This window comes from Diceros bicornis, chromosome 24, assembly GCF_020826845.1.
Source record: "Diceros bicornis minor isolate mBicDic1 chromosome 24, mDicBic1.mat.cur, whole genome shotgun sequence".
In the NCBI taxonomy this organism is placed as follows: domain Eukaryota; kingdom Metazoa; phylum Chordata; class Mammalia; order Perissodactyla; family Rhinocerotidae; genus Diceros; species Diceros bicornis.
This window is the reverse complement of record NC_080763.1, coordinates 16,366,385-16,378,541: the sequence shown is the minus strand read 5'-3', so window position 1 is coordinate 16,378,541 and position 12,157 is coordinate 16,366,385. Positions and strand designations below refer to the sequence as shown.

Sequence of the window (12,157 nt, the reverse complement as noted above, 5' to 3'; positions counted from 1 at the left end):
TATTATTTTCTCTGAAAGAAATGTTGACCTCCCCCATCTCGCACTAACTGTCTAAAAGGACTTATGATAGAAGGCCTGTCCCCAGGACCGGCCATCACCATGGATAACGCTGGGTATGGATAGACTGGGAGGGTCATTGCTAAGCCCATTCTTATCAAAGCTCTGAAAACCAAGTAAAAGTAGAAGTTATCCTTTGTAAGAGACATTTACATTGGTAAGGGAAATCTCCATTTATAAAGGTATCTCCCTCTCTGTACTGGGAAGAAGGGGTGATGACCTTATCTCTAGAAACTTTTATCAACACGAAAGCCGAAAGCCGAGGACTTAAATCTGCATACTCTTGTTTACTGTGCTTTTCTGGTAATCTCCCATAGCTGACTCCCCCCACCCTGAACATCCTCCTTTGTCTTTACCTGAATATGCTATTTATGATGAGAACCTCCACCATTTCTCAAGTTTCTCAGTTTCCCTGGTCTCTCCCATGTATACATGTTATAAAGCTTTTTTTGATTTTCTCCTGCTATTCGGTCCCATGTCAATTTCCTTTGTAGCCCAGCCAGAAAGGACCCAGAGTGGGTAGAGGATAGTCGTCGTCCCCTACAGGGGAAATAGATGAAGCAATATGGACAAAATGATAACCATGTTAAAGCTGGATGACAGGTAAATACATGGGGATTCACAATACTGTTAGTCTACTTTTGTCTATTTGGAAATTTCCATAATAAAGAGGTTTTTTTTTTTAAAGTCTACTTGCTATGGAAGGAAAGGGCATTCTCATCACAGCATGCCTTTTGGATGCTTTAGAACTGGAACCAGTAAGATGACTTCTTGGGTCAGTTGGCTGAAAGATTAGGCACATCAGCCTGCCTCTTCTTGGTGACCTTCTGCACGTGAGGCAAGAAGCAGATCACCTGGGGTTGCAGCATAGGAGAGCAAGGGGGCCAAGAGAGAGAAGAGCTATGATTTTAGGTAGAGGGTGTATTAAGGCTTGGTTTTCCTGCATCTATATATCAGATTAAATGAAGTCTTATACTACTTCTGGACTTACTTTATAGTGGAGCTCAGCATCTGTGTAATTTAAGTCTCTCCTGTCACTTCTTAGATGATAAAATGTGAGAACTGGAAGAAACTTGAGAAAATACTCAACTGAATCATCTTATTTTGCCCTCAGATGTAATATTATAAGAAGGTTATGGGTGGGTGGATAGGATGAGATACTACTCAGTAAACTAGAAGGTTGGCTTCCCCACTCTGTTCCATCTCTCCCTTGCTACTCTGAGAAAATTAAAAAGGCAATAAGATGAGTGTACAGTCTTTATTTTCTCTAAAAATTGACATAAGGAGAACTCTTTAGAAAAAGAAACCATCTACATGTTTGAAAATGAGAAGGTCTAAGCTCACATAGTATATGTCAATTATATCTCAACAAAGCTAGAAAAAAACATTTTTTTTTAATTTTTAAAAAAGAATTGGAAAAAGAAAATGCGAAGGTCTGGCTTCACGCAGTAGCTCCAGGATGCTCAGCAGAAGGAGCCAAAGTTGGCCAAGGTTAAGCCAAGAATCCTGAGTTGGTCCAGACTTTAGAGCAGTGACTAGCATTTCACAGAGGAAAGAGATCAGTCGAGAGTTTCAGTCTATAGTCTCTGAAAATATGTAATGCTGATGTTGCTGTCTCCTCAGCTGAGCATGCTGGCTGGCATTTCTGGTATTGTTGAGGAAATTGACCCAATTTCCCAGGCTCTTCTGCCGTCCCAATGCCCAGCCTGGCATCTGCCCAGTCCTCCTGGCCCTAGTGGGCAGCCGACTCTGCAAGTCTTGGAGAAGAATGCTGTCTAAGTGTGACTGTCTCATGCCATGAGCCAGCCTCACCAGAGGGTTGGGTGTGTAAAGATTTCCAGAAGGGTCAAGAGAACCAGAGCAGGGCAGGATTTGCAACAGCAGTCAGCCAGGAGAACACTCTTTCAGGGTGGGCCTTCTTCTTCGTCCGCTTTCTTTATGGTGTGGACTGGGCCTGATAAAGCTATGGCTCTTCCACCAGCTCTACTCCCACTGGATTCCTAGAAGCTCACAGCTGACGTTCCACAAACGCTCAGCTGTTTTGTTATTTCGGGCGCTTGGAGACACCCAGGTCCTCTTGCAGTCACTGGAGGGCAGAGAAAGAGTGTGAACATCCAGGAGTGAAAATTGGCAGTCTGGAAAAGTTTATGGGCTCTTTCTCAGAATAGATTTCTAAATGTATAAAATATGTGGGATGAAAAAAACTAATTGTATTGAAATGCATTTTTAAAATATTTTAAGAACAAATTCATGATATAGTAATTCATATGCTTCTTTATTAATGTTTTCTATAACAAGAGCTAGCACTGGGTCTAATAACCACTGGATTTCAAAGTAGTGGCAAGCAGAAGTAACATTCTGAGATATCTGCAACAACGAAATGTGACAAGAAAATATTTATAGTTTTATTGGTGACAAACTCACAGGTATCACAACCACTCCTGCAGTTCATTGTCTACAGTCGTAATCGAAGGAAATGCCAAATTTCACATGGAGATGACTGAAATTAAAGACGAAATAATCTTCCCATCTAAGTTCACAGATCCCTTGAATTCTATCCACAGACCCACCTGTGCCCCATGAACCCTAGACTAAGCACCCCTGTTTTCTTTTGTTTTGGGGGCAGCAGAGGCCTGGGGGCTAGATGAGGGGGTATGGGCAGAACACAGTGCTCATGGTGTTTTTCTTTTTTTATTGTGAGGAAGATCAGCCCTGAGCTAACATCTGATGCCAATCCTCCTCTTTTTTCTGAGGAAGACTGGCCCTGAGCTAACATTCATGCCCATCTTCCTCTACTTTATATGGGACGCCACCACAGCATGGCTCGACAAGCAGTGCATTGGTGCGCGCCCTGGATCCGAACCGGTGAACCCCGGGCCACCGCAGCGGAGAGTGCTCACTTAACCGCTTGTGCCACTGGGCCGGCCCCGTGTTTTTCTTTAAGTAGTATTTTTTTCTAATTATAAAAGTCCTGTACAACACTTGGAAAATGCAGTACTGTCAAAAAGGAAAGTCTATTATTTAATTACTTTTCCTTACACTCTTGTGTGCTTTGTGTAAAAATAGATGTATAGTCTTTCTCTCTTTCTTTTATACAAAACTGGGATCATACTTTATCTAGTTTGGGGAGGATATCTTTCTTTTGTTAAAAATGTATATTTTAGGGGCCAGCCCCGTGGCCTAGTGGTTAAGTTCGCCGCACTCTGCTTTGGCAGCCCGGGTTCGGTTCCTGGGCGCAGACCCACACCACTCATCGGTGGCCATGCTGTGGCGGTGACCCACATACAAAATAGGGGAAGATTGGCACAGATATTAGCTCAGGGCGAATCTTTCTCAGCAAAAAAAACCCCAAAAAACGTATATTTTAGTTGTATATGTAATAAATAAATATATGATCTACAAATTTTTTGAAATAATAAAGAAATACCTTGGGTAAAAGGTTAAAATCCTCCTTCACACTCCCCCTGACTCTTCCTCAAACTCCCTGGAAGTGACTACTACTTATGGTTTGCTGTGTATCCTTCCAGACTGTTTTCTATGTATTTACAATGAATAATTATATAGTTCTATATTGTTGTTTTCTCACAATATTATATCACCAACATTTTCCTGTTAATTAAATATTATTTGAAAATATTTTATTTAGTGATTGTCTAATATTTTATCACATATTTAAGGCAGTGATGTTAAACACCCAGACTCTTAGGGTAGCATTGTCTAATAGAAATATGATGCAAACCACAAATGTGAGCCACATATGTAATTTAAAATTTTCTAGTAAAATTTTTAAAGTATACTTTGGGAAGCAAAAGAAATGGGTGAAATTAATTTTAGTAATATATTTTGTTTAACCCAATATAGCCAAATCATTTCAGCACGTAATCAATATAAAAAATTAATAATGAGATATTTTACATTTCTTTTTTCATACTTTGCCTTCAAAATCTGGTGTACATTTTACAGTTACAGCACATATCATTTTGGACTAGCCGTATTTCAATAACCACATACGGCTAGTGGCAACCATATTGAACAGCACAGCTCTAGAGCCAGGTCTACCGCTTATAAGCTATATGACCTTGAGCAAGTTACTTAATTATTCTGTGCCTCAGTTTTCTCATCTGTCAAATGGGGATAATAATATTATCTACATCTTACTATCTTATTATCTATCTTATGATGATTAGATGAATTAATACATGTAAAACACTTAAAGAGTGCCAAACACTTTGTAAGACCTTGAGCAACATTGGCTATTATCATTTATTCATTCCCCTGTTGTTTGACAGTGAGGTAATTCCCAATGCTTCACTTAATAAACGGTGCACCAATGAACAGCCTTAAGCAAAGAGGGACAGAAGACCAGACCGGGCTGGATCAAGTCATGGAATGGAAAGGAGATTTAATCCTGAGCTTCTCTTTACTCCCAAACTCAGATTGCCCATTGAGTTTGTGATAAGACTCAACACTGAACCGTCTATTTCTATCTTCCAACAGCTAGTGCCAGTCCTGCAGCACTGGGAGACAGAGTTCACACTGAAGAGAGGTGATCTTGCCCCGGTGCGTTGCGTTAAGTGGTATTATAGGATTCATGAAAGAAGTCAGCCAAAAGCTTCAAGGAGGAGCAAAAGGACCCAGAGGCTCTGCTAATATTCTTTCCAAGGCATAACCAACAGGCACAGTATTCTCTAACAGCTCTCAGAAAGCTACAAACCTCACCTGGAAACGAGGCACGCAGGTATATAAAAGCAACTCTTGCCAAGTGTCTAATGTAAGTTCCCTTGGAAAAGTACTAACAGCATTTGGTTTCCAGGCCCAACCCAAACCTGGGTTCCACTATCAGGCACAAACTTGGCCACTCGGGGTCCCAGGGAGCCCTGTGCCTCACCAGGCACACAGCTGGTGGAGAGAACCTGCACTGCCTGCACGCACCTGAAGTACTTGCCACTCAGAGGCTCTAGGCCCTCAGCCAGGGCGCAGTGCAGGCTGGTCTGTGCCCCCTCCCGCGCGGACTTGAGGAAGTGGGAGAAGAGCCGCCAGAGCAGGCAGAGCAGGAAGGAGTGCCGGACCAGCTCAGAGCGGACGATGCCTGGGTGCACTGCGTAGGTGGTGACCCCCGTGCCTAGGGCAAAGAGAGCACAGTTAGACCAGGGACACACTGCAAGCCTGGGGAAACAGCTCATCTCCCGCAGCAAAATGCACAAGTGAGAAGAAGGGACTCAGGAAATGGAACCTGGGCTTCCAAAGATGACACTCTTAACCAGGTAGAATCTGACTAGTAAGTCATAGATGTCTTCCGGAAAGATCTACAGCCTTCCAACTTTCTATGCTCCAAAAGGAGTGCTTGCTTGAAGGTCCGTCTATTTCAATGTCAACTTTACTCTCTGGCTTAAGTATTAATGATAGAAACAACAATATGTAGTAGTAGTCGTAGTATCAATTACTGAGGGTGGTATCTTTGGAATTACTATAGGGGGTGCTTAGGGGAAGAACCTGGTTGGAAGGTAGTAGGCTGGGACCTTGTTTTGAGCTGCATTTGCCAGACAAGCACATTTTATGAGTTGTAGATTGAGGGGTGCTGGTGGAGATAGTGGGGGTTAACATGCCCCCAAGACACTCTTGGGGCCTCCACTATTTTTAGTACTTATTATGTGCAGGGTCTGTGCTACATGCTTTCCATGCATTATCTCATTTAGTTCTCAAAGAGGCTTGTGAGGTAGGCAATATTAAGATGTCCATTTATAGCTGAGGAAATGGAGCTCTGATCACAGAGAGGTTAAGTAAACTGCCTAAGGTCATACCCAGCAGGCTGCAGGGCCACGGTCTGAACTCTGATGTGGAGAAAAGAGCATGGACTCTGGAGCGAGGCTGTCTAGATTTGAATCCTGGCTCAGCTAGGAAACTTGCTTGGTTAAGTTTCTTAATGTATCTGTGCCTATCTCTTCATTTGCAGAGTGGGGTAAAATAATAGCACCTACCTCATAGGAATGTTGTAGTAAATGCATGAAGACATGTATAGTACATGGCGCACACAAATCTCTCAATTATTATCGTCATTATTATTATTTCTTTTAATGATTACCTTATTCTTCTACATTCTATTTTCTGTACCATTGTTCCCAAACTCTGGCTTATTCACTGTAGCAAATGGTCCCCCAGATTTGCAGATGTCAAAGCCAGCAGCTCATTGAAAACTCGAAGGGAGCACAGAATCATAGGATTAAGAGCGGTCCCACCTCATTTTACTGCTGAGGGGATGAATTCGGGGGAGGTTAAAGGGGCATGTCCATACGCACATGTGGCTAGTATGTGGTAGAACAAGAACTCAGTCCCAGGGGACTGACATCCAGCCCTCACTCCCTGACTCCAGGCAGTGGCAGCTCTGTAGCTCAGCTCCTGGGTGAATCTCAGCTAATGGCACACATAAGAAAGCACCCTGGATTTACAGCAGAGTACCCAAGTTCCAGTCCTGACTCCTTCACTTGCCATATATTCTTGGGCCAGTCACTTCTTTGGACCTCAGTTTGGACCCATAAAATAGTAATAACAACATCTGCTTTGCTTGTTGCAAGAGGTTGTTGTGAAAAATCAAATGAGTTCATAGATTGAGATACGATGTGACATAAATGTAAGGTAACTTATAGATTCCTAACTGTTCAATTTTAAGCTTCTCAAGGGTAAGAACTCTGTTTTTATTCTATTTATAACCTCATTCTCCTTCGTGCACAGAGCTGCCACTGAAATGTGCCTGTTTGACATTCTGACTTCAGAATTTCTGTGAATCTCTAATCTGGACCGAAGACTATGCTTTTGCTATCTAAACCCTGGCCCTTTCTCCAGACTTACCTTGGAGCCTCTTGGCCAGCTCACGAGTAAAAAGCACATTGGCCAGCTTGCTGTGGCAATAAGCAAAACCCCGGCTGTAGTGCTTCTCACTCTGGAGGTCGTGGAAGCGAATCTTGCCAGCGTGGTGGACCACCGATGACAGGTTCACCACCCGTGCAGGAGCAGACTCCTTCAGCCGCTCCAGGAGCAAGTAAGTGAGAAGGAAGTGGCCTGCGAGGAGAACCAGCAGGGGAGATTGAAGAGTGCAGTGGCAGCCCAGACTCAGGGTGTGGGAGCCGATGACAGGACTTCAGCATTAGCTCACTATCTTCTGGATGTGAACAAATTTTGATGCCAATTGTAACTCAGTGTTAAAGGTCTGTCGGTCTGAGTTAGTGGATTCCTCAAGGCAAGGGCAGAGCTAGACGATAGGTAAGGGAATATAGACTTAATCTGTACGTATTTGTACCTCTGCCCTTACCCTAGTCAGGAGAAACGCCACCTGCTGGCTTCCAACCCCCCCTCTGGCCATGATCACACAACTGTGGGCCCAGGTACACTCATATACAGAAGGAAGGATGGAATAGTTAGGAAAAATAACATTTGCCTAGGATCAGAGGTCATGTCCCATGATCTCCTCACTAGAGCCATCACCTTGGACTCTGAACCCCAGACTCTCTCATACATCAAGTCCTCAAGAACTGCCTCCTCCATGGACCAATGCTTGGCTTGCTTGGCCCTCAGTTATAGATGTGACCCCTCCAGCCAAACACAGACTCCGGAACCCCCTACACTTGGCCCTGCTTGGCAAGCCTTGCACTACCTCAGCCCCATCTAAGAAGGACATTATTCTTCCTGATATCTCCCAAGTTTTGAGGTTTCTTAATGGTATGAGTAGAAGGATCTCACCTTTTTGTACTGGTCAGGAGAGGGATAGTGAACAAAAAACCAATATGTCTAATTTATTGGAATTCTGGGCTCTGTGAGGGCCACTGGAGCTTCTCAGCACTCGTATAGGGTCATTTCTCCACAGAGAACAAGATGGGGTATGCCTTGCTTTTCAGTCACTCAAAGACACTTACCCAGGTGGTTGACTCCCAGGTGGGTTTCAAAGCCATCAGCTGTCTTGGAATATGGACACATCATCACTCCTGCATTGTTGATCAGAATATGGAGCTGCTTTTCCTCTATAGGGCAAAACCAAGGAGACCCTGTAGTTACAAAGGAGTCTGCTAGCTGCCTGTCGCAGTCCTGAGAATTTGCTCTTTGCCTTTGGACGTATCTCGGTGATATTCAGTAACCACTGTCATTAGGTTTATAATTTTAGTTACTGATATCTTCCTGGACACCATTCATTTATTTATCCATTCATGCAGCAAATGTGCACCAAGTAACGACTCTGGGCCAGGCCCACTCTGCTGAGCACTGGGCATACAGTGATAAAACAAGATAGACACGGTCCCTGTCCCCCATGAATTTCATAGTCCTTGCTAGAAGCTGGTCATTTTCCAAGATGCAGAATTTTGGCAGCAGCACAACCTCATTTTACTGCATGTGGCCACAGAAGGTTGATTTTCAGGATGAAAGAAGAGAGTGGCATCAGGGCCACACCTTGATGCCAAGGTACAAGCCCAGACAGGGAGCTGACACCTCCAACCTTCCCACTGCTGAGGCAAAAAGACGATAAGGATCCTGCCAAGCTTGTCCACCTGCCATCCTCTTGCCAATTCCCTGCCCCGCTGGCTGATGTGGCAGAACCTGTCCACTGGGATGGATGATGGTTCTGATGTAAGGCTCAGAGATCGTCCAGGGTGGAGCAGCCACTCTCACACCAAGCGTCTGCTTTTCTAGCTACCCGCCAGGGCCTCACCTGCCAGAAAGCCCTCAGCAAAGGCTCGGATGGATCTGGTATCGGATAGGTCTAGTTTCCGTACCAGCACTTGAGAGTTCTTTGTATCAGCTCGAATTTCACTGGCGGCAGACTCCCCCTTCAGTACATCCCGGCAGGCAATGTATACTCGGGCTCCTCAAAACAAAGAGAAGCAATGTGTTTAGATCCTGGACTGAAAAACAGTATAGTAAGTGAGCTTGGGACTGGTGGACAGAGCCTCCTCCCAGCCACCCCTAAGCAGTGAGTGGCTATACTGCCCCTTCAGCGTTCTCACGAGTAGTACTGCTCAGTCTCCTTGCTGTGGCTTAATCCCAGGCTGGGAACACTGGTTTTTACACTTTGATATTTAGTGTTGCTTAGTATCTCCTTTCAGAATCACTGACTGGACCAATATTACACAGACATCATTGTTTTCCTTACTTTATGTAATAGGGAAGGAGCAGAGAGGGAGGAAGGAAGGTTTGTTTAAAGCCACAGAGTAAGTTGGTGTCAGAGGTGGACTTGAATCCCAGGCTTTTTGAATTCCTTGTTAGAGCCTCCAAGCCCAAGGGGAAGGACAAGGAAATGTGGGCAGAACCTCCAGTGAGAAAGGCAGGAGGCACTGCCCTGTGGACACGGAAGTGGAAGGACTTGCCTCTGCGAGCGAGCTCTCTGGCTGTCTCCTTGCCGATGCCCGTGTTGGCGCCAGTGATCACCACTACCTTCCCGGGAAGCTGCACATTTGTTCTACAAACCCCACCAGCAAAGAACTTCCTATAGGCAAGGGAAACAAACGCATTCATGCACCATCCTTCCCAATCCCAGACTGAGAGCCATAAAATCCATTCAGCCTCAAAGAGGGATTTCTTTCAGTTGTTGTCAGAAGACCTAAAGAAGCTAATCTTGGGCCGGCCTGGTGGCTTAGCGGTTAAGTGCGCACGCTCCGCTACTGGCGGCCCAGGGTTCGGATCCCTGGCGTGCACAGACGCACCGCTTCTCCGGCCATGCTGAGGCTGCGTCCCACATACAGCAACTAGAAGGATGTGCAACTATGACATACAACTATCTGCTGGGGCTCTGGGGAAAAAAAAGGAGGAGGATTGGCAATAGATGTTAGCTCAGAGCCGGTCTTCCTCAGCAAAAAGAGGAGGATTAGCACAGATGTTAGCTCAGGGCTGATCTTCCTCACAAAAAAAAAAAAAAGAAGCTAATCTTCAGGGGACAACATTTTCCCAGTGGGTAAGGGAGTCTCTGGCTCCCCTGCTCAGGTTGGAAGGTCATGTGCCCAGAAGCTACAAATGATCATCTGGACAAACAGATTAAGTGCTCTTTGAGCCAGGGCCAATGGAGACCTTGTTAGACAACAAAGATGTCTAGCTCTTATCTCTAGAGGTTTCCAGAGGACAGCTACCTCTTCTAGCCTGCATTAAAAACATGAGTGGGGCTGGCCTGGTTGCGAAGTGGTTAAGTTCACGGGTTCAGCTTCAGCGGCCCGGGGTTCACTGGTAGGATCCTGGGCACGGACCTAATCGCCACTCATCAAGCCATGCTGAGGTGGCATCCCACATAGAAGAGCCACGACTCTACAACTATGATACACAACTATGTACTGGGGCTTTGGTGAGAAAAAAGAAAGAAAAAAAAAAAAGAGGAAGATTGGCAACAGATGTTAGCACAGGGCCAATCTTCCTCACGAAAAAAAAAAATAGGGGTGACGAGCATTAGTGGAATCGGTGGTCCTGAGCCCTAGGTCTTCAATAAGCAGCAATGGTGAGTAAGTGCTGAACAGCACCTCCAGGGGTCCCGTATACAATACGGCTCTTGGGCTCCTCTCCAGCTTTAGCGAGCCAGCATCTTCAGAGGCTCTGCCATCCTACTGAGAGTTCTCTAGCCATCAGTGCATGGAGAGAAAACCTCCCTTGTTCAGACCTCTGTGCAGACAGCATCCTTTCATATAAAGTTGACTTGACAAGTTCCAAAAAACAGGACGGGAGGGGAGCAGAACTAACATTCCCTGAGCACCATCCGACTTCCAGGCACTAGACTAGCACTTTCCACAGGGAATTTATTTTAATCCTCTCAGCCATTCTGTTACATCTTCCATATTACAGTGGAGAAAGCTGAGGCTCAAAGATGTTCAAGTCACTTGCTAATGGTGGTAAAAATGGAATTTGAACCCAGGTGTCTACGCCAGGACCTAGCACAACACTCTGTCCCTAATATGTCCATTTAACCTTCTTTATCATCAGTAATTTTAAAATTCTATACTCAGAACACACATTTCTTTGACATCTCCAGAAATCTCACAGCAAAAGAACCATTCCAAAACACTAGTTGAGGGTAGTCTCAAAGGGAAGAGAGTCTGTTTCCTTCCCCAAATGCCTGGTATTTAACAATGAGTCCCTGGGCAATGACCACCCATGGTAACCCAGCAGGACCACCTTGACTATGAACAGTAAAGAAAGGGAGACCTTCAGAGAAACCCAAGGGAATAGAGTGACAGAGCAAGGACTCCCACCTAAGTTGTCTGTCAACCTACTTAACAGAGTTATCCACTCAGCCTTCCACTAGCATCAGACCTCAAACCAGCCCCTTCTCTCAGCCCCAGGTGCTGCCTTCTCATTTTCCACCATGGTTTCCATAACTACCTCCTTCCTTCCTGCCTTTTCTGCCCTGACTTTCTCTCCCTTGACCTCCATCCCTTTCTCTTCTTTCAGCAGCTAAGAACTCACCTGCTTACAAGCTCCGTGGCTCCCAATTCAGGGCTTTGTAAAATATCATATGAGTTACTGAATTAAGACAAACCTGATGGATGGAGCTGTCAGATACAGGAAAGAAAGGAAGGAGGTGAGCAGTCCCAAGATAACCAGCATCTTTTCAACTTCTTTAGTTGCTGCTGCTTTAGCAAAAGCAACTTCGACTCCAACTCTGGCTCAGGCTCCTGGTCTGGCTCCAACTCTTGGCTGCTTCTCGCTTCTTCTCCCTCCTCTAGCTCCTCTCTCTCCGGGGAGCTCAGCAACAGCCTAGCTGTAAGCGTAGCCCAGAATCCTATTTAAATCCGAGAGCTGTCAGAGCACAGCCTGCTGGGAGATGTAGTCCTGGGGGAGGAGGACGGAAGAAAGAGAAGAACCTCACACTTACTGGCAAAGAGAATGAGAGGAAATGGAAAAACTGCCCCCAACTTTCCCACCCTCAATTATTGCTTATCTAGAGAATGTGTTCTCCCATCCCCCCCCACCTCTCCTCATGCAGGATAGAATATTTTTAACTTTAGCAAAAGACACCATGATACTTGAAATACATGTGTAATTAAAATAGACTAGGAAGAAACCCCTAGAAGAATGGTAAGAGAAGCCAGGAGGGTGGTTTCCTTTGGTGGGGAAGGGTAGAGACTGGGAGGGGGCA

General features: G+C 45.1%; 1 protein-coding gene across 1 annotated transcript; it reads right to left on the bottom strand.

Annotated features, from left to right (window-relative positions):
* Positions 1 to 1,307: 1,307 nt before the first annotated feature.
* RDH12 (retinol dehydrogenase 12) lies at positions 1,308 to 11,665 on the bottom strand. Its single transcript, XM_058567187.1, has 7 exons — positions 11,558 to 11,665; positions 9,408 to 9,526; positions 8,753 to 8,908; positions 7,965 to 8,069; positions 6,904 to 7,113; positions 4,990 to 5,179; positions 1,308 to 2,143 (listed from the first exon to the last, which is right to left on the bottom strand). Exons 1-7 carry the CDS (start codon positions 11,623 to 11,625, stop codon positions 2,041 to 2,043), a joined length of 951 nt encoding a protein of 316 aa, XP_058423170.1. The 5' UTR covers positions 11,626 to 11,665; the 3' UTR covers positions 1,308 to 2,040.
* Between the last annotated feature and the right edge of the window lie 492 nt (positions 11,666 to 12,157).

Bases quoted from the DNA above. Each gene is read 5' to 3' on its own strand.
- RDH12 (XM_058567187.1), bottom strand. From the start codon at position 11,625: ATGCTGGTTATCTTGGGACTGCTCACCTCCTTCCTTTCTTTCCTGTAT. The intron at 9,527-11,557 runs GTTTGTCTTAAT...CCTTGCCTATAG, and splicing joins CTGACAGCTCCATCCATCAG to GAAGTTCTTTGCTGGTGGGG. The intron at 8,070-8,752 runs GTGAGGCCCTGG...TTTGCCCTATAG, and splicing joins TGCTGAGGGCTTTCTGGCAG to AGGAAAAGCAGCTCCATATT.